Source organism: Hippopotamus amphibius, chromosome 9, assembly GCF_030028045.1.
Source record: "Hippopotamus amphibius kiboko isolate mHipAmp2 chromosome 9, mHipAmp2.hap2, whole genome shotgun sequence".
Classification (NCBI taxonomy): domain Eukaryota; kingdom Metazoa; phylum Chordata; class Mammalia; order Artiodactyla; family Hippopotamidae; genus Hippopotamus; species Hippopotamus amphibius.
Genome location: NC_080194.1, coordinates 105,164,149 through 105,186,516, shown reverse-complemented (window position 1 = coordinate 105,186,516; position 22,368 = coordinate 105,164,149). Strand labels below are relative to the sequence as shown.

The 22,368-nt window shown below is 49.7% G+C and overlaps 1 protein-coding gene across 8 annotated transcripts in view; it reads right to left on the bottom strand.

Moving 5' to 3' along the window:
* Window positions 1–22,368, bottom strand: part of CUX1 (cut like homeobox 1) — a 354,634-nt gene that overhangs the window by 31,719 nt on the left and 300,547 nt on the right. For 5 of the 8 annotated variants that reach the window (XM_057748078.1, XM_057748079.1, XM_057748081.1 and 2 more), the window contains 2 exons: window positions 7,210–7,512; window positions 4,881–5,069 (listed from right to left, as the gene is read on the bottom strand). The exons of the other annotated variants lie outside the window; for them this stretch is intronic. In XM_057748078.1, coding sequence (XP_057604061.1) covers window positions 4,881–5,069; window positions 7,210–7,512 — 492 coding nt within the window. The remainder of the gene's footprint in view (window positions 1–4,880; window positions 5,070–7,209; window positions 7,513–22,368) is intronic. 8 annotated transcript variants of the gene reach the window in all.

Sequence of the window (22,368 nt, the reverse complement as noted above, 5' to 3'; positions counted from 1 at the left end):
TAAGGTCAGAAGAATGGTCTCGGCTAGAGCGAGGAACTTGGAACCGCTAGAACAGAACTTAAGTCAGTGACACTGCTGTAAAAGAGAAGGGCCGAGAATGGAATCCTGGAAAACACCCACATGCAGAGGATACCCCAGGAAGAAGCAGCCATGAAGGACACGGAGACGGGAGGCAAACCAGGAGACAGATGTGAGGAAGGGATGAGTGAGGAGTAAGAGTCCCTGCATCAGTGCTGCAGAAAGGAAAGTCCGACAAGGACCTAGGATGTCCTGGGTGCTTAGAGATTAGAGGGTAACTGGAGAGCTCGGTGAGCAGATACACTGGACCTGTGGGAGCAGAAGCCAGACTGCAGAGGGTTTAATAGTGAACAGGAGATGAGAAAGTGGAGGCAGTGTGCAGGAGTTACTATTCTAAGAAGCTTAACTATAAAAGAAAAGTGAGAGGATAGCTTCTAGAAGGGAAGTCCCGGGTCGAGGGTGGGCCTTTAAACATGAGAGAGAGCTGATGTTTCCAAGCTGAGGGGGGAGAGGACAGAGAGAGCTGGCGCTACAGGTGAGAGAGGAGACTGAAAACCGGAGGTGCATGAGGTGGGTCCTGAGTACAGGAGTAGGAGAGGGCAGGAGGGAGGGGAGGGTGGGGGGAGATACAGACACATTTGTAGGGACTGAGGTGGGGAGAGTTGACAGCCGTGGTTTTCTTTATGAAATAGGAAGGCAAGAGGAGGGGTGATCTGAAGAGATGGAAACGGAGTCTTGAGAGAGGTGGGTTGGAAATGGTGGAGGAGGATAGAGGGGAGGATGGTGGGGGTGAGGAGAAGCACAGAGGACCCTACTGAAACCAGAGATACAAATCTGAGGTGGCACCAACCCATGTAGGTCCCAGATGCCAAGGTGGATGGGTGAAGAACACTGGCAGGGCGCTACCCCAAGGCTGAGGTTTGTAGGGGGGTGAAGAATGCAAAGATGTGTGCTAGAGTATCGCGGCCAGAGCGCTGCAGCGTGGAGCAGGGGGCCTGGGGAAGAGAGAAGGGCAGCGGAGGGCAAATGGCTGGGGAAAAGCCTGGGAGGGGATATCCAGGCTCTGGAGGCCATCTGGTGTCAGGTGGGATGAACGGAGAAACGTGGAAGGACAGGCGGACAGTGCAATGTGGTCAGTGAGTGGGACCTGAACTTAGGCTTCAAGAGGTAGAGTAGTTGTGGGTGATGATGGAATTTGGGGAACCAAGGGTTGAGGAGGTCAAAGAACTTGAGGCCCGGTGCTGGACAGGTCAGATGGGTCTTAAAATTCCCCTGGGTTAGGGAGGACGTGGGCGTGGAAGGCACTAATCTAGGGACCACCATCTTGAGAAAACACAGAGCGTGAGCAGGAGGTTGGAGGATGGAGATGAGAAGGGTTTTCGAGAAAGTCTGCTGGACCGAGCTTGGAGGAGGCGGGGCCTAACCAGTGGAGGAGTGGCCTGAGCAGGGCTCAGAGCTCGAGAAACGTGCGGCCTGCAAGGCGCAGCAGCTGGGGCGAGGGGAGGATGTGTGCTGTTCTTGTGTCTTTTTTACTGTGGAGTAAGGGTTAGGAGGAGTGGGCTGAGACAAGGATGGGGACTCAGGTGCGACGGCCACCTGGGGATGTGCTGTGTGGGCTGTGAGGGAAATGGGGGGATTCCTAGATTTTGAGCTATCTGCTCTACCCGTGCTCTGTTTTGTCTGTTCCTCTCTGTTGTTATGTGTCGTTAATCACCAACTATGCTTCAAGTTAAACATCATCCGGAGATCTTGAGCAAATGAATCATCCATAGAGGTCATGCTCGTGAACTAGTTTGGAATATGGTCTGAAAATTCCTTGAAACATCATAAAAGTGATATGAGAAGTAGTGTTATTTAATTCAAACGGCACAGAGTAGTAAGAGCAGCAGTATCTGACGACAGCAGCAGCAGCAGCGGCAGCTAACATCTGTCATCTAATCCTTACAGTTACGTTATGGGAAAGAGACCAGTATCATCCTTATTTACAGATGGAAGAACCGAAGCCTAGAGAGGTTCAACGATTTGGCTGAGGTCACACAACTAGTGACAGAACTGAGTTTGACTTAAGTGTGTTCTGGACACCGCCATGGCATGCGAACAAGGCCTGGGGCTGTGTCCATGGAAGCCTCAGGGAGCCAGGGAGACACACTTGAGCAGCACTGACATGTGGGTCTCAAATGTCACAGAAGACTATCGGGGTCCATCTGTAGCCTCCAGGGAGGGAAGCCCAGCCTCTGAGCTGTGTGCGAGCACGCATGCGTGTACGTGTGTGTGTGTCCACGTGCTTGGAACTCTGTAAACAGGTTGGTTCAGAGCTATCTCATGAAGGGAACAGAAAGCAGAGGGCGGACTAGGGTAGAGAAAGAGATTTACAAGAACGAAAGAAAGGAGAACAATAAAAGATTTGTGCTAAAGGGAAAAGCAAAAGCTTTAGGGACGAGAAGGGAGCACAGCACACATGGGAACCTACAGTCTGGACTGCCTGGTGCAGAATTTTTAATCTAGGCTAGACTAGGGGCACAACTTATTTCCATCTATTTTAAAGGGATACAAATTATTTTAACAACTCTCATTTACTGAGCGCTTATATGCGCTGGTTGTTATACTAGGTACATTCTAATCCTCACAACCGGAAAAAGTATTACCTTCATTTCATAGATGCAGAAACTTAGGCTAGGGAGTTACTTAATGTGCCATTCTATGATTAGAACCCAGAAACAACTGAGAAGCAAATCTTCTCTCCCCAAAATAAATATGGTAAGAGAAAGAGGCCAGAAAGAAATGAGCCTGGTCTGTCCAGCCAGCCCCATCGTGTCGGGCGGGTGACCAGTAGTCTACAGAAATCACAGGAAGTGCTGTGCCCTGGGTCACCAGCTGTTGTGTCTGAGGGGTCAGATGCCTGGGTCTCCCGCTGGGGCTGGTTGGTGAGCATCCCTACTAGGGAGAGACGACAGGGGCCTGCAGCTGCTTAGGGACCTTGGGATGTGAAGAGGGGCCTGGGCCTCAGTGAAAGAAACAGTAACTCTTTTGTGACACAAGATGGCGCCCAGAGCCTGTGCAGGAGAGGGGTGGAGGCCTAGGAAGCCCCCAGAGATCTATTTATGGGGGCTGAGGACCTTTTCTACTGGCCCAGGAGAAGCACACCAGGGAGTGGTCGGTCCAGGGCTCCTGCTCAGGAGGTGGCCTTCAGGAGGGCTGCCTTCTGACAGAGTGAGCCCAGCTTTAAAACTGCTTGGGTGAGCACTGGTAGTTGCTGAAACTCTGATGGATGTATTGGATTCAGGATACCATTCTCTCTGCTTTTATGTCTGAAATTTTCCATAGTAAAAAGTTGAAAAGTTTTGGTGGGGGGTGATGTGGCACCAGGCCTGTGGACCTTGCAGCACTGCCTGAAGCTGCCCGAGGCCATGGCCTGTGTTAGAACCTTGGTCCGCAGTCTGAGGGCGGGCAGGGCAGGAGCCCACCAGAGGGCCCTGGCTGGCGTGGAAGCCGCTGCTTGGGCATGTGGTCTTGGTGTGGCAGGCACTCGGCACAGGGCAACAGAACACATGCACGTCCGAGAGCTTACAGCCCACGTTTGGATTCCTGCTTATGCCAACTTGAAATCAGGTAGGTTTCATAATGCCAGAGCCTCGTTTTTCCTGGATAATAACATCTAGACTAGATGGAGTTATGTGGGTTGAGTGAAGTCTCCGCACAGTGTCTGCAAATAGGAGGCCCTTTGAAACTAGACCAGAGACTCTGGCTCCTTCTTGGAGCCCAGCCCTTCCCCTGGTTGGGTGAGGACACTGATGCTTGGCTGGAGGTGAGCAGCACAGGCCCCTGGTGAGTTCAGAGGGTACGAGCCTAGGCTCCACCCCCCAGGCTCGGGCATGCTGGGCAGGGGGCTGGGCACAGTCACACAGGTGGGTGCGATGCCCACTCTTTGCTGAGGTCCCTGGCAGAAGCTGATGAAGGGAGGCGGTCACAGCTTCCCATGGCCAGACCAGCAGCTGGTGCCCACTCTCCACATCTCAGGGATTCAACAACCACCAGGTGAGCTCACAGCACTATAGGTGACCCAGGACTGTCCCCTCTGAGGGGAGGACTCACTGAGAAGAGGTAGCACATGGAGTGCAAACCATGAGACAGAGCAGGCATCACTTCCTGCCACCAAGGAAATCCCTCCAGATTTCTCCTGTGCTGTAGCCTGTGGCAGATGCTGCCAGCATTCAAGAGGGCTCCGGATGTGTTTGGAGAAAAGAGCCGCTCTCAGCTCTCTAGGAGGCCGTATCCTCTACAGCCCCAGAGACTATAAAGTAACAGCAAGAGAGAGGTCTGTCTTGGCAGGAGCTTGCTGTGCCATTCTCCAGGCTGGGTGACCTTCATGGAGGCAGCTAATTTCTCTGAATCAGAATCTTCTTCTTTACAAATGCATTTTTTTTAACTGTCTCTTTGACAGGATAATATGTGGAAGCCTGCCATGTGGTACATGTGCAATGCAATGTGGCAATACCCCACCCGCCCACCAAGACAAAAGACAACAAAGGAGCCACCACCACCACCACCAGGAAGTGGCCTTACTCTCCTGAAGAAGAAAAAGGTGCACTGGCCGCCAGGGAGACTGAGGAATTATCAAAGTGCCCCCCCAACCCCACGGCAAAATGTCTCTGGGTTGAGGCCGCTGGGCGGCAAGAGCCACATATCTCCCCAGTCCTTTTAGGTACTCATTGGTGGATGATTGTCAAGAAATCCTTTGCCCCGCCTTACAGTCCCTTGGTCACGGATCAGTGTCCCTCATCAGCTTGGTGTGAAGGCTTTAAAAGCAACAGCGCGCTTATCACTGAGAAAGCAATTGGCTGGGGCAGGCGGCAGGGAGTTACCTTTCTTTTCCATCCGTTTCATGTCCATCAGCTTCTCCACGTTGTTGGGATCATTCAGCCACAGCTGCATCCGGACAAAGGGCTCCCGTCCCTTCAGGCTGAGCTTGTGCCAGGGCTTTGGGCGAGCAAGGAGGTCGGAGACAGAGCCTTGGGTGAGCCCTAGGATGGTCTCCCCAAACAAGCGCTGACCTAGAGAGAGAACAGAACCAAGAGCGATGTCATCGCTGAGACCCAGGGTTCTGGCGGGACAAGTATATGTCAGGTTAAAATCAGAAATGGGGGTTCAAGACCCAGAGTCTGATCAGCTGGGAACTGGTTTAGAGCAAGTACTTCTTAGAAGCACTTCCTCAACCAGACTTGTAACAAACCCCATTGGTGCCAGAGTCAGTATTACTCTTGTATTCTGCTTACTTACACACAAAGTTTCTCTCAAAAAAGCATTTGGGCTTCGGATGAACCAAGGCCCAGATAATACCTGCGGCATTTATCAGAGATGGTTAATCCCAAACGCGAGCTCAGGAGGTTAAGTGGCTCATGGGGAGACCTCTCTTTTACAGCCTCAAACCACAGGGCCATCCGCACTGGCTCCTTTCACGATTAGCAAGGTTATCAGGTCTTGCTGAGAAAAGAGACCACTTGACCCAAGGTCACAGCAGGAAAGAGAAGGAGAAAGAGCTCCTCAGCTTTATTTTCCTGAAAAGCAGGCCATTTCCAACTCTAAAGTCTGTCCCTGCAGTTCAAGCAGCCTGCTCCCTAGGCTGATCAGAGGGTATTTCGCTCTGGAGAGCACAGCGGCGTAAGGTCTGAAATGGTCGTCAGAGGCTTAGAAAGAAAATTTCTCTCTTCTGAGAGCCATTCAGCTGCAGGTGAAGAGGGGCCACCACTTTTAAAGGTACGGACAAGAACGAGGCACAACCTGAAGGACCTGATGGGAGGACTTAAATGAACAGGACTCCTAGTGGAGTGGAGACTGGGATCAGAGGCCAGTGTCTGGTACCATAAAGTCTACGGACCATGACACCAGTTCTGCCCCTCAGTGCAGGGTGACTGTGGATGACCGGCTTGTTGCCCCTGTGGCTCACAGGGTAGTCACAAGAGCACTGCCTCGTAAGAAGCGGGACCCCAAGTTAAAGTTTACTGCATAGAAAGCTTTGGATTTGAGAAATTAAGTTCTTTTTTGATAGCAGTCATTTTAACGGAGAGATACATTTACTGATTTTGGTAAACCTGTAGTTTCTCTGCTTTTCAAACTCTCAGTTTGGCCTGTAAACACATCCTAGGTCCTTACCATTTTTTTTTTTGTTGTTGTGGTTGTTTTAAATAAATTTTACCAAATTCTAATCTGGCAAGTGAATCTCATTTCATTCCAAGGAGCTTGTTATGTCAGGAAAGTGATATATGAGCAGCTAGCTACTATTTGCTTGACCCACGCAGTTGTATGGGGTGGGGGGGCATCAGGTGATTACCCTTAGAAAATTTTTTCTAATGCTTTTAGAGGTTTCGTGGCAGTGGCTCGCAATCACTTTTGGGTCCCAGACACGTCTGAGAGTCTGAAGAAAGCTACTGACCCTCACCCTTTAAAATGTGCACACACACATGCTATTGTGACTCTGCGACTAACCCATGAACACCCCAAGATCTCAGGTCAAAGGTTGAGAGGATGCCTGTGTCTTGACCAAGCTGCCTAATTCATCTGTAATTTGGCCCCCTTTGTGTCTATTACTCCTCTCAGAGACCCAGGGAGGGGAGGCAGCTTCTTTCCTGGAGAAGCCAAGACCATTTGGAGCAACCACGAAGACTGCTTCTCATCTCTAAATCCAGGGTGACGCTGCTACGGAGACTTTTATGCTCAAAGAGGAGGAAGTCGTCTGCCTGGTGTGAAAAGCTTCACCCCTCAGATCACGGATTTGTCTTCACAGCAAATTTGAACGCTGGCTGCTGGGCTCTTCCATCCATGTGCTGGGGGCTCATGCTGACCCTGTCCCGCTCTGCAGCCCTCCCCGCTACCCAGGATTTAGAGCTCCACTGGGCACGACCCAATCAGGGTGGTCCAAGTGCGTGGCCTGAGTTGGCTCCAGCCAGCATGCTTGTCTTCCAAGAGGTCCTCGTGGGGGTGTGGGGGGGCTGGGAATGACCTTAGACCTCTAGCACCCTCATGAACCCTTAGTGCTCACAACTGTAGGACATTTCAGGTTCTTCTAAGTGGCCTGTGAACGTTTAAACCCTTTGGCTGGCTCAGCCTGAGGCCCCCTCCACCCATTCTTCCTGAGAACTCCCAACAGGAAACGACCTGCCACCTCCCGACTGAGCATTCAGGGAGGGAACCTACCGAGGTTGTTGTCGGTCAGCACCTCCTTGACCCTCTTGGTTATGCCGTAGGTGTCCAGCTCTGGAGACATGGCCACCAGCTCTTGAATGCTGAGGGCCGAGTGTCCGGAGAGAGGCAGTGGGGTGGTGGGCTGGGAGTCTGAAGCGGGCGGGTCGCTGGGTTCTGGTGGTTTGCCATCCTTACTTGTTTCAATGGGGGGACAGGGCTGCTGGACCAGTTCAGTCAAACTCTTCACTGATTCGCTAGAGCTCATGGGTGATTCAGGTGCAGGGCTGCAGCTGGCAGAGGTCTTTGGAGTGCTTTCTGTAATTAAAGCACACGGAAAACTGCGGCTGAAAACAACTGTCTTTTACCATGTGCATCTACTTTCCTTATCTAGGAATTACTAACTAAATGCCTGTTTAAGAAGACAGTATAGCAGTCTATGGATCTAAATGAATTGTTTCACAGTTTTTTGACTGAGAATTAACCTTTCGTTTTCTGTATTAGAAAATAAAAAATAGTGACAGAAGAAAAACGAGGGGTTTAAACAGAAGGTTTCTGAAGGCTCAATAATGGGCATTCTGTTAAAAAAAATGTCCTATTAATCACGTGCTATCACCGTCATGATTTCTTCCAATGGAACCCTTGATTCTATAATTCAGAAGTACTTTGGTCAGATTATAATTTGCATACTTATTTTGTCCATAATTTCCAGCGTAAAATGAATGGACATACTATCTTAAATGAGGGCTGCCTACGACGTGTGGTCACCACAGTGATGAAAACCCTTGAAGAAGAGACCTAAGGCTTTGTCTGCCTAGTGCTGAGCTGGGACCCCAGGTCGGTTTTCACTGTGCTCCTGGGGGGCTCCATGGTGCCCTACCTGGAGGGAACCGACAGAAGAGGAGTGCACACCCTGCTCTCTGTTCTGACAGGATGTGATTCTGAAAGGCCACCTCTCTGTCTACGCCATACTGTCAGCAACTCCGGAAGAGAAGGGGCCAGCGTATGCAGTCAGGTCTCCATGCTCTCCTTTCTTAAGAAGGGAATGTTGTGTTGCAGGTGTCTGGCGGGGAGTGCCGCCGTGCTCTGTTGGTGAGTGCTCCCTTCTGGTCTCTCTGTTAGCACTACTGGTAAAACCTGACATCCGTTCTAGTTTTGGGATGCCTGGAATAAAGGCTTTTGCATTTCCTAATTTCCAAATATAGAGAAAATGCAAAGTGACCTAGCACTGCGGTCCTACCCAGAGAGTAAAATGAGACTTTGGCTCAGAGTCTGGGTGCAATCTCTCCCTCCACTCTCCCCTCCCACCAGGCACAGCACATGGTGAGACCCCGCAGGGCCACGTGTGAGGGGCCAGGCCAGGCACTGTCGTGTGGGTTCTACAGTCCCAGAGAGATGATCGCTCACGAGGCCAGGCCACACAGTGCATATCAGCACACATGGGCAGCCTCCCAAATACCCCAGACCTGACCGAAGAAAATGCAACAATAAGGGGTAACTGAGTTTCAACAGGCCATATAACTGGAGTGTCCTTCGTTGGACACATGACATCCAGTATAACAACCTATTCTGAACTCAAGAGGATGGAAAACGTATTCCAAATACAAGGGGTATTTTGTATAAATACCTGGAAAGAGAAAAATCTCAAATAAAACAACTGCAATTCAACTGATAAATCATCTGTTGTCTTAAACCAGGACAGAGTTCCGCCATCACATAATGCTGTGTCCTCAACGTGGAAAATCGGGTTAAAAAACAACAACAAAAAACCCGTTGGTTTGTGAAAGATGTAAAAGACAGATGTAAATGGCAGAAATGGTCCATATAAATCTTTAAGGCAATCTGAATCCTACAAATCGGATTTCTTCCCTCTGCTCACCTCGGGTCATCATACAACTGGATATAAAACCCAGCAAATGTTATTTTTGTATGTGAAGCCGCAATGGAATTGTGCTGTGAATCTGCCCTGACTCACCCACGTGAGGGACCAGTTTGGCAGATCATCCATTTTGCTCACTGTACACTGTCAAGGGTGGCATTAATTCCCCACATGATAAACACATTTCTTCTCAGGTTTGTGTCCTTTAACCTACAGCAAGGTCAGAATCCTGGCTGCCTGGAGAACACTGGCTGGCGCTGCTGCCCAAGCGCTGCCCTGTTTTGTTCTGGGCGCCGGTGCAGGCGGGTCCCCCGAACAGCTCGAGTGGAGGCATGTTTCTTTCTTCCAGGCATGCTCGGCAAGCCTCTTGCAAGCATTTTCCCCAGGAAAACCCCCTGAGAGAACTGACCAGAGGAGCTCGCTTCACGTTACCGGTGTCCCTCTGTGTTCCTGACAGCGACGGCAGACAAAGGTACCCCACCCCCCGCCCCTCGCACTGAGATCAAAACCCCACTGGGCCTTGGAATGTACTGGGTGGCTGCTATCTGCACCTCTGCCCTGAGTCTGTGTCTAAACTGTACCAGCTGAGTGACAATTGTTCACCGACAGACACAGGTGCACACAGGTGCCACCGTGGTCTCAGGTCACCAAGAGCAGAACTGGGCCCATGTTTTTGGAGCAGACTTGCTGGACACACCACAAATCCACATACTCAGAACATCACATTAGAAAGTCATCCAATTCTCATACTTCCCAGTGGCACAGTGGTTAAGAACCTGCCTGTCAATGCAGGGGACACAGGTTTGAGTCCTGGTCTGGGAAGATCCCACATGCTGCGGAGCAACTAAGCCCATGTGCCACAACTACTGAGCCTGCACTCTAGAGCCCTCAAGCCACAACTACTGAGCCCATGCAGTACAACGACTGCAGCCCGCATGTGCTCTGCAACACAAGAGAAGCCACTGCAATGACAAGCCCGCGTACCATAATGAAGAGAAGTCCCCGCTCACTACAACTAGAGAAAGCCTGCATGCAGCAACGAAGACCCAACACAGCCAAAAATAAATAAATTAAAAAAAAAAAAGTCATCCAATTCTCTAGAAAACTACTTCCAGTAAGCACCACAAAACCAGACCCATCCACTGGCTCCCATCAGCCCCTGGTGAGGGGGCCAGGCCCCTTGGTGTCAGGATGACAGGTGCCCGCATGACTCACCATCTTGACAAAAAAGAAACATGGTCAACAGAGAAGAAGAAATATTCACTTTCCTTTTCCAAAAATTAGGAAATGGAGCCCTCCGATTAAAACAATACTTTTTGAAAGAACAAGGCTTTGTGCTCTTCTGTGCAATTAAAGATAAATAAACAAGAAAAAAAGGAGGAGCCCTGGGCTTGGCACTAAGGCACTGAACCTGGGGATGGGGGCTGCCTCTACCAGCCAGCGATGCTAACTTGAATAGGATTCCTAACTTCTTGGAATGTCCCAGTTTCCTCATCTGAAAAATGCAGACAGGGTGGTAGTGAGGAATGAAACTGCCACACCATCAGTGCTAAGTAAATCTGAATTTGATGTTAAAAAAAAAAAAAGAGTAGTTATTAAATCGTATTGGAACATATTTGTCTATATAAAGGTCCCCTACATGCAACATAAATCTCCTCATGGTTTACTGCTGTTTCTTCCATAGTTCCTTGTACACGACTGAGATGCTGCTGATAGACTTTACAGCTACATCTTGTGTGATACCATTTAGACGACATTCTGAAAAAGGTAAAACTACAGGGAGAGAAAACAGATCAGTGTTGCTAGGGGTGATGGGCAGGAGTTGCCTACAAAGGGGCATGAGGGCATTTTGGGAGGATGATGGAATTATTCTATATCTTGATTATCGAAATGCATAGAATGCTTCTACGTGTGAAGAGTGAATTTTACTGTATGTGAATTATACGTCAGTATCAACTTACTTAGAACAAAAGTGCTGGCAGAAACAGTGAATGAAGATGCATCATTCCATCCTTCTTTCACTCTTTCCCTAAGTCTGTTGAGTCAGGCCAGTGGGAAAATGGCAGTGAAAGTAGCACACAGCGGGGGGTGGGGACACTGATGTGGCCTGGGGATCAGAGACCTCGTAGGAGGGTGACATTTCAGGGGGACTTCAGGCATGAACAGGAATTAGCCAGCTAAGTTGGGAGGAGTAGCAGTGACAAGGAAGGGAGATAGATTGTTCCAGACACCTGGTGGGTTTGAGATATCAATAAAATTGAGTGTAGCAAGAATCAGAGGCAAAGAGCAGTCCCCAGGGGCTGGGCTGTGCACGGCCTTGAATTGGCTAAGGTATCTGTTTTAATTTTTGTGCAGTCGGGAGCCAGGGCATGTTCATACTGTATACCACATGCTATAAACAGCGGCGAGAGGGGCAGGGCTACAGCCACGTGGACCTGCACGAAAGCGTAATGGTGAGCAAGGCACAGAACGAAACAGACGACAACGCTGGTGCACAGGCTGAAAGCCTGCATGCGCTATGTACTGTGTGTGGCAGTTAGACACGTAGTCAGGGTAGAAAATCACATCCAGGAAAGACAAAGTGCACATTCAGGATGGATGGTAGCTGACCTTTAGGAGGAATGAGACTAGCAAGAGGCTGATGTTTTATTTCCTTTAGAAATACAGGATTGAATTATGACCAAAAGTTAGGGTTAAAGTGGGGTGATAGGCATTTGCCTTTAGAACCTCGTGTGAATGCAGCCGTGTGTTAAGGCGTTCACACGCTGGTTCATTCAATTCTCACGACGGTCCTGTGGTGGAAATACAAACCCTGGACTCCAGGCAAAGAAACCGAGGGCAGCGGGACTTGGCCCAGGTCACTTGGGTGGAGTGGGGATCTGACTAGCTCCGGAGTGGGAAGCCCCCACTGGCCAGTCACTGCGGAATCACAACAGCCTGCCTGCCTTCATTTGTTCATCCACTCACTCACGCAAACATTTTTAAAGCACCTGCTCTGTGTCGTGCACTCTGCTCAGTAGCGGGGATAAGATAAATTATTTTAATTAATTAATTAATTAATTTTTGGCTGCATCTCATGGCTTGAGGATCTTAGTTCCCCGATCAGGGATTGAACCACGGGCCCTGGCAGTGAAAGCGCCTCATCTTAACCACTGAATGGTCAGGGAAATCCCAAGGGATAAGAGAAATTAGACACAAACCTTGCTTTCAAGGAGTCTGTAGCCTGCAGGATGGGGGCAACTGAAAATGGGTAATTTGCATCAAAAGCCCAGGTATACAGACCATCTATCCAATTTGATGGCAATAGTGCGGTGCTACATTTAAAAAGTGATCTTGTGGATTAATTTTTGGGGAAGGCTTCAAATCTTGCAGAAGAGTAGTCTGAATAGTAAGATACAGAAAGCACAGGCTCGAGGCCCTCTGAAATACACAGGGTTTTCAGGAACTATAAAAGGATTATGAAAAATATTATATTCCAAAAACAGCAGGCAAACAACAGCTGTCTTAAGTTTTCAATAGAAGCCAATTGAAAATGCATACCGGCCATAATTTTCAGAGACAAATCTCTCTGCAGTTTACAAAATCCACTGTTTAAATTTCCATACCCAGCCCTCTATCTGCAGTAATAATAACCTAAATTCCATTTAGTGTTCATTTGAGCAGTCAGGATAAAGTCATTTCTTATTATCTCCCCACTGTGTAAAAAACAGCTTGAAGGTAGGAAGTCAGCAAGCATTTTCACCAAAAAGTAATTATTGTAAGTGACATTTTTACTGCTGGCATGCCATAAGGCGAACTGTGCATTCAGAAGGACAAGTTGCTGAAACAAAATGACAGGGTACTCTGTGACATTCTGACAAGAACCCAAACATTATTTAACTGGCGGCTGGTCTGATGCACCACTTTTCATTATGTCCATAGTTTAGGCTTTGAGCCTGAGCCAAGCCAGGAAATTCCAAGTGACTATAAAGAAGACAAGTGAGGAAGATGGGAGAGAGAAGAAGGGTGGGGAAGCAGCAGGGTCATGGCCTGGCGCATGGAAACGTGATTGAGGGAGGGAGGGAGGAAATCAAAGAGCTAAGGAAGAGGGGTCCCAGGGAGGCAGAGGGAGGAGATGGAGCCCGAGGAGCCTTGGCGCTGTGAGTGGCATGGTGGGCCAGGACCTGCAGAAGGTTCTGGAGTGCCTGGTGCTGGTGTCCTCGGTCCAGCGGGAGCCCTGGTGGCCTGGAAGGACCCTGCCCAGCTTGAGGGCCTGTCCAGCTGACAGTGATGACAGCTTTAGAAGCCACCGCTGGGTGACCACCAGCCTGGGATGCTTCCCAGCTGAGTTTGGATATGCAGATCATGATGGGGACACGGAACCTGAGCTGAGGGCTATTTATGGCCGACGGGCTTCTTTAGAAATAACGAGCTTCTCTGCATCAAGGTGAACAGCAGCCTAATTTGCCCTCCTGTGTTTTAGTGCCACACAGTGACGTGAGACCCTCTCTCTGACATCCCGAGCACCAGACCTTTCCTGGAGGGCAGGACTGATGGCTCCCTGCCTCCGAGTCTCTGAGCAGAAGCTCGTGGCCCGTCAGGACTTCCACCCTATTTCTCCAGCCACGTATCTCCGTTAGAGACGGCCAACACAAAAACGTGGAGTTTTTTGATTGGGATTGACATATACACACTACTATATAGAAGATAGATAACTAGTAAAAACTTACTGTACAGCACAGGGAACTCTACTCAATACTCTATAACGGCCTATATAGGAAAAGAATCTAAAAAAGAGTGGATATATGTATATGTATAATTGATTCACTTTGCTGTACACTTGAAACTAACACAACACTAAATCAACCACACTCCAATTAAAAAAAATTTTTAAAAATTAAATTAAAAAAATGGAGTTTTTTGCTTTTGAGTATGAGTGGTCTTTTGACTGATTAGCAGGGGCTTGAAACAAAACATGTGAAGACTTTAATAGATGTCTTGGAGACACGCAGGACCTTTTCACACCCCTCCTACCACGCCACTGCACGCTTGCTACTGAGAAAGGAACAGAAGTAACCTAACAGCACGCTAAGGCATATCAGAGCACGCAAAGCGGCCCCACTACGGAATGGCCTGCTTTTCCAAGGCCAGCACTTGACACCAAGGCGGGAGTAAGGGGGTGGCCTCAGGCCCCATCCCCAAGGGCCCAAGCAGGTCTCCCCCTGCTCCGGGGAGAGCCCACTCCCGAAAAGGCGGCATCAGGCATCGGTGCACACCCCTCCCACGGCCAGGCCCCGCCTGCCCTCCTCCCTGGCCTGGGCTGGAAATACTCTTTGGCCTCAGCCAGCCCAGGCATTGCCTTAAGTTACTGAAAAGCTCAGCAAACCTACCAAGTCACTCTTCGTTTTAATAGTAAAAATGAGATGGTAGGTGCTGGCGTATGTGTGTGAATATTTTAAAAAGTCTGCCTAAGGAACTCTTACAGTGACTCAAAAGCCAGAACTGCTCACTTACTGACAAAGAAAACTTGGTTAATAAGAGCAAGGTTTCTGTTTAACTTATGCCAGTTTACCTCCCCTAGCTTGACTTCCAAGCCACCTGAAGAGAGGGCCCGTGCCTTTCATTCACTAAGGGAACCTTCTAAGGGCCAGGTGGGGTGCTAGGAGGTGGGGGTGCAGTGGTCACCCAGGCAGACATCATTAAGCAGGTTGCTATCACAAACACTCTGTGATGAGGACGAGGAGGGGGATGTCTACGGGGTGGTGGCAGCTCACAGCACTGTGACACTGAAGCGGAAGCTGGGGAGGAGGGAACAAGAAAAAGACAGGTGGGTGGGGGCGGGGTGGGGGGGGGGAGAGAAGGTGGGACTTTAACCCCAGGGAAGCAGCTGAAGGAGGGGAGGCCCCCAGCCCGATATACAATCTGGAGAGATGGTTCTGGATGTTTAGGAAGCAGAAACTCGTGTGTGTGTGTGTGTGTGTGTGTGTATGTGTCTGACAGGCAGGTTTAAGAGGGAGAGAGGGATCGAGGTGGGCTGCCCCCTGCTCAGGTGACCATGGGGGTGGTGGTGCTTTCACAAGGAACTCCAGAGGGAGAACAGATCTGGGAAGAAAAGGCTGAACTCATAAGTGGAGGGAGGTTGGCGATGGAGGTTGGTGCACAAGGGAGGAAGAGGGAGGGCCGCCCTTGGTGGGTCACCTCCTCCTGGCACAGCACGGGGTACAGGGGGTGAGGCTGTGACTCGCGTGTCTACAGGGCTCCTCCCATCAGGCACTGCCTTGTGCCACCGGTGTTTCCCTCACTCTTGGGATGGTTTCTCACCCCCCACCAGCCAACTGGGAAAGCACAAGAGGTGGTGATGGGGATCTTAGCAATTCCCAGCTGACTGGGGGCGCACCTGGGGAAGCTGCCCAGGTGACGTGGGCCTGAGCCCAGGAGCGCTCACCCGAGGGGTGGGCACTGCAGGGCATTCGGGGTGTGAATTTGCTCCACCTCGGGTTTCCATGATTTTTCTTGCGTATCTTTTACAAGCTCTCAAGGAAACACGCATGTCAAAAGCAGAGTTTGAGAATATTAAAAACTAAAAACCTTTGGTAGTGAACTCCCAGCCTGGCGGAGCTGCGGGAGCCACCCTGGTGACACGGTTGGCCCGGCCTCAGGAGCACAGTGCTCGCCCTGTTCCTATCTTTTCTACAGATCCGCACTGATTTAGAAATAATGCTTTCAAATTACCTTCAATAACCTTATTACCGAACCAGCTGTGTGTATGAACACTTATCAATGCGTCCCTGTGCATTAAGAGAAAATGTATGTCATACAAACAGTCTAAATATATATTACTGTGATGGGAAAAAACAAACCCTCTAGTTAAATTGCTCTGCTGTAATCAAAGATTAATCACTGTGTGTGCGTGTGCACGGGCGCACGCCCGTGTGCATGTGTTTCCTCTCTCTCTTCAGGGTTCCTTTCTGGCTGTGGGCAGACCTGCCCATCCTTCGCTGGTAGTGATTCTCTCTGCAGGCAGCTCATACCACCATTCTGACAGTGGGATTAACTTCCCCAGATTTCTAAGAGCTGGAGGAACTAAGAGGTGGTCTTGAATAGTGTTTTCTTTCTTAGCTTTTTAGGCCTGCAGCTCAGAAACTTTCCTTCCCCCAGGCACTTGGTGGACAGCAGGCTTTCAAGTGCCCATCTGTGCAGAGGCGCCAGCATTTGCCCCCAGAGCAGCCTGTCCCCTCTCAATAACGCTGCCAGGCAGCCTGGTGTGCAGGTGATGTCTGGCCTGTGATGGAATGTTCCTTAGAGAATCCTTGGCTGATGGAATAGCTGGTGTGGTGGCTGCTTCCTGGCTTCCCAACAATATGCAGGTGAGTACACTGATCTGGCCCTACACGGGCCCTGGGCCATGCTGAGCAGAAGCAAGTGACATTTTCGTTGTATGCGATGGTATTAGAAAAGCTATTAAGGTACATTATTTTACACATCCTCCTAATCTCTCCATACTGCTTTACTTAATTTGTGATGAAATTGTTGAGAAAGGGTACTTAATGTACGACAGTCAGTAAAAGTAATTTATCATCTTCCCGCTTCAGTGCTCACGTTATCAGCGAACTCATTTTCTGCATTCATCATGCAATCAGCCTATTATTTGCATATTAATCAGGCAGTGGACCATGAAAGAACTGCATCCCAGCCAAATGCTGCACTATCTCAGGAGAAACACTCAGTAATTATCATACATCAGTGTTATGATGTGGTAATTGATTATAACATCTTTCCGCTGCCCCTGGGGAGCCCCTCTGCTCACCCAGCTCCAGGCACTCTGGACAGATTGCTCTTTTCCTCCCCAAATCAGAGTCACCACTGCTATTCTTTCCAAGTGCTATTTCTGTGGAGTATTGATCCTCCTCTTCCAATCTCACGAGGTATCTAAACTACGTGGAACAAACTGCCCATAGCTCAGGGATGAGGGTCTAGCTGGGAGGAAGGCACCTCCCTCTGGACTCAGCCTCTCGGCCTCAGAGGCGCTGCTGCAGCTTCTGAGAAAGTTTCCTTATCAAGTGAAATGCGGCAGCTTCAGTCCCTCCTCATTGCAAAGCTGGTACAAAGGCAGTTTGGCTGCTTTATTTAGGTGCCAAATGACAGACTAATTTTGGCCCTCTTGTAAAGGACAAACCCAACATCTGCCAATTCAGACTCGGGCTATATTTAGGAATCTGGTTCCAAAGGGAAGAACAAAACACAAAATCAAGATGAAGCTGGTGATGGAAGCTGCCTGGCTCGCTTCCTTCTCTCTGGGACCCCCTGTCACTCCTGAGCATGACTGTGGCCCAGGGGCCAGTCTGCAGGGAGCTGGGCCTGGGGTCCTGCGCTGGCTGAGTGCCACCAGCAGGGAGAGGGCACGAAGCTGAAGGGTGGGGCGGTCCTTGCACAGGAAAGAACCCTGGGCCACCGTGCGTATCTTCTTCTGATCTAGCCTGGAAGGGGTTTCAAAGCAGCATGGGATGCTTTGGCTTTGCATCAATGGCCGGATGGGTTATACACTTTCTGTTGCAAATCTTCATCAACCTGGCTCTGACTGTGCCACTGATTTGTTGCTGGGTTCCCTTCCCTTCTGCCCAGCTCCCAGCCTGAAACAGAAGGGGATGCCTCCTAGGGTAACTGAGGCATCTGATTTTCTGTTAATTGTTCATCTTGGATCTGATTTTAAAATATCCGTTCATTTATAATTTGAGCCCAGTTTTGTTCCTTGTTTTGAAACATGGCCTTGACTGCTCTGAGTGTAGTTCTAGGGACCAACCCTTCACCCATCATGCGGGACCAAGGGCTCAGGGCAACTCCATGGCAACAAGGTCTCTGGCCTGAGGACCGTGTGTGCTTCTTCTACCTCCTCCTTGACTGAGGGCAAAACTGCCTCTCATTTCTGAGCACCCGAAAAATGGGGGAAATCATTTCTGCTCACTGCTTACTGATTAATCATTTCTGCTTACTGATCAAAGGTATTAGTGCTGCGCTTGGCACATAAAAGATGGAAATATATGAGTTTCTTCATTTTATTCTTACCATCTTTTAAGAATTACCTGAGGATTTTTAATCACTTAAGCGTCTTCATCCTTCCTTGGAAGCAAACCATTGAAAACTGAAGTCCTCATTTGCTCCTATGACCTACTTTTGCCTCTTGTACTGAATGCCCAATGTACTGTAAATCCCGTTCTCCAAAGAAAGTCTAAGGGGAAGAGAAAGGAGACGTTTTCCAGAGTCCCGTGACGAGGGCCTCCCGGGGCCTTCTCCTAAAGGGCAGTTAGGGTGTGCCAGGACCGAGGGTCCAGGCCGAGCAACCAAGAGAAGCTGAGCGAGATGGGGCTGCCGCTCACCTGCGTCCACAGTCACCCCTGTATCCAGACGAGACGGCCCGGTTCCGCACTAGTTTGCGCCAAACGGCCTGAGTGACGACTGCCTGAGCAGTCTTACTCTTGAAGCTCAAGATCTGGGGTCAACATCACGGAATGGCAGATGGATGGACGACTTTCAAAGACGGATGGCATTTCGGCGAGGCCAGGAATCTGGAGAGCTGTGTGCAGGTCGTCCTGCTGCTGACCCTTTGTGCCGGCCGCCACTCAGCCATGCTCTCACTTGACAGTCTCTACCCAAGGAGTGAGTGCTGGACCCGTTTTCTGTTTGAAGCCAGGAGCCTGACATTTCGTGTGTGCACATACATTATTCTATAGCTATCCAGGAGCACACGACACGACATAATGGCAGAGGTTTCAAGGGCAGCAGTAGGAAAACACACACTTGACGAGCACTTTCTCTGCACCAGCCGCTATTCTGGAGGCTTTTACACACGAACTCACTTAAAACTCCCTACGGTCTAGGAGATAGGTACTTTATTTTTCCTATTTTATACTTTTAAAAAAAATTATTTATTTATTTTTGGCTGTGTTGGGTCTTAGTTGTGGCACGTGGGCTTCTCCCTAGTTGTGGCGTGTGGGCTCCAGAGCACGTGGGCCTTGTAGTTGTGGCACATGGGCTCTCTAGTTGTGGCGCTTGGGCTCTAGAGCACATGGGCTTAGTTGCCCCATGGTAGGTATGTGGGATCTTAGTTCCCCGACCAGGGATCAAACCCCTGTCCCCTACGCTGGAAGGTGGATTCTTAACCACTGGACCACGAGGGAGGTACCTATTTTTCCTATTTTAAAGAAGAAACGGAGCACAGAGAGGCTGAGTCACTTGCCCAAGGCCACACAGCTGCTCAGTGGCCGAGATGAGATGAGCCCTCTGCAGCTGGCTCTGAGGCCATCCGTCCTGCTGCTGCTCGTAGGTGCTCAAGGCTGCTCACTGCAGGATCATTTCTTAGGTTCTGCTGCTAAAAATCAATCTAAATATCTCTCACTAGTGATTGGTTAAATAAAATATGGTATGTCCAGATACAGGAATTGCCTACAGCAGTGAAAAGAGGAGGAAATTCTTTATGTTCCAGACTAGGGGAGTCTACAGTCTACTGCCGAGTGAGAAAAGCAAGGCGCACCTTGAGCTCTGTGTGCTCCCTTCTGTGTGCAGCAAACATCCAGGCGCGCAGACTTTGAAGGAAATGGACAGGAGTGCCTGGGGGCTTGCGGATGAGGCAGGGAGGTGACTTATTTTTGAAAAAGGGTATAAGTAAGCTCTTTTAAATCCTGCATTTTGTAGCCATGATACATTTTACTTATTCAAAAATAATCCCACAAACCATAATTAAAAATAAAAGTCAAATAAACCTCTTACTCTTGGTTACTCTGATTCTCTCTCCTCTTTTTTGGGGGAGACACAGGGACAAATCCCACTCAAGGAACAGAGACCTTCGGGGCTGACTTGTGCTGGAGCAGCCTTTCCCAGGCATCGTGGTGATAACATGTGCCGCTTTGAGATGAAACAGTGAGTGGGCTGGCTCGCGCCGTGGCTGCCGCCCCAGGGATGGCTGTACGAGGCCTGCAGGTGTAGTGTGCTCTAGGGGAGGGCAGGCCGGGCCGGGCTCGGCTTGTCCCACCCCCACGTCACAGGAGCAAAAGGGCCTCCGTGCTCCCTCTGTCTTCCAGATTAATGCTGCAGGGGAGGCTGTTTCAGGGCCCTGTGGCCAGGCGCCACCAGGAATCCCATGAATGCTCGGAATGGCCAGGAGAGCTGAGAAAGCAGCACAGCACACAAGTAACACAGGGAGGCGAAGCTTCCGGGGAGCTTGTGAGAAGCACGCCCCGCCTCCCTGCAGCCTGCAAGACGGGTGAGGGCCGCCTAGCTACTGCCTCGCCCGCCTCTGAGGCCACTCTTGGGTGTGCTGAGCCCCAGCCTGCCCCTCCAAGCCCTGGAGCCCACCTCCTCTCGAGGAAGCGCTGCTCGCGGGGGCAGGAGAAGCAGGCTGCGCAAGCCAGGGCCCAGTGCTGCCATGGGGGCAGGTGGCCGAGGTCGCCCCAAAGGAGCCCCCCTTCTGTCCTGCTGTCCACACTTTTTTCCTTATTATACAAGCCGTAAGGCGGCAACAGCAACAGTATTCTACATAAAGAAAAGACAAAATTCTTCCATAATCCACGTTCCTTCTGTTTTTTTAAAAGAAAAAGAAAAGGCCTCTAAAGTAGGGGCTTCCAATATTTTCACTTTTTTTTCAAAAGTTCCACACATGCCCTGTCCTCACCCATCAATGAACCTTTGTATCCACAGAGCTCTCCACCTGGAATGTTCTCCTCCCTGACCCCTTCTCCCTTCACAGCCCAGCCCCCTCCTCAGGGCTCCCTCAGCACCACAGGCTTTCCAGCAGGCCCACGTGTACCAGATGACAGACAATGCTAAGGTAGGTTGTGTCTGGTTCCAGAAACCTGACTTTTCTGATCTTAGGATAGAGAATTCCTTTATCATGGCAAGTCTTGAAAACATTAAAATGCCCTCATGCAGGGCACATCCAAGAAAGAGAGAAATGAACGGGCACTTAGTTCTGGACGCCATGTTCACAGCCGGGGAGCGGGGGCGGAGGAGGAGCCCCAGGACACATGATGAGCAGTGACCACCTGCTTAGGGAGGGGCACGTCCCAGCTCACACGTGGCTTTCCAATTCTTTTGTTTTCGATCTGTTGTCTATGGCCATGTATAAATCAGTTATGTATATACAAATCTTTTCAGCTGTTCAAAATTAATGAGTTAGACTAGTTCTTTTTAGAGAGCACCAATAGTTACTTTCACTGATTTACTTCCATGAAAGAGGAGAAAAAAAAAAAAAATCAAATCAGAGCTAGTCTAGGGCACTGAGTGAAGAGCTCTGCCTGCTCTAGACGGTGCCATGGGATTTTCTGGGGGTACAACTAGCCCCTCCTTCTCTTATTAACGTGCCATCCAAATGCCGCACCCTGACGTAAGCCATTAAAACTGAGGAACTGATTGCTTATTCGGGGAGGCTGCAACAGGATCCTCTTGCTGAGTTCAAAGCACTAAAACTGTGGACGTGTTCTCCTGGTCATTTCATGGGTACCAGCAAGAGCCATTATGCATATTAAAAAGGAAGGCTGGCCTGTTCCTACCTGGGGGGCTGTGGGCCTGGGACTCTCCTGGCTGCGTAAGGCCATGTGCAGCATACAGCCCCATGGTCCTCATGTCAGGGAGGGGGCACGCACGGGACCACCCACGTTAGAGAGGGACGCAGCTGCTATCTTTGCTGAGTGAGAACAGTGACGAGGAGCCATGCGATTCTCCACGGGCAGAGAAGATTTGGAATCCGCAGTTCCTGCCTGAAGCGCTGGGAAGAAGCTGCGTATTTTATAATTAATCCGGGGAGACTGGGCCATCCTTTCATTTGTACAGCTTGCAATCAACCATCTGAAGTGGGAGCTTGTGAGTTACAGTCACTAAGTGCTCTCAGAGTAAAAAGTTACAGAGCTGAGCACACTCTGTCATTCTCTGTAAGGTGGTGACTGACTGAGTTGCGTCCAGAGAAATCTGTTCCTTCCCCTTTCTTTCTCCCTCCTTGAGAGTTGTCTCCTGTCTCCTTCTTTCCCTTGGGGCAAAAAGATTAATCACACCAAGAAACTATGAATATGAAATGAGCTTTAAGGAATGAAAAGGAAAAAAAAATCCAATTGTAGAATCATATCTAACTATGTACCTACCTACACATATGCACACACATACACCTTCATTACATCTCAAGGTTTTTTCTTAAAAAAAAAAAAAAAAACAACCCTGCTAACTGATAAGCAATGACTGCAGGCTACACTCAGAGAAAACCAGTCTTACTGGGCCCCTCCCTTCTCCTTCCCTGAGCGCTTCCTTTGCTTCCCCTGAGCACTGCTATTGCT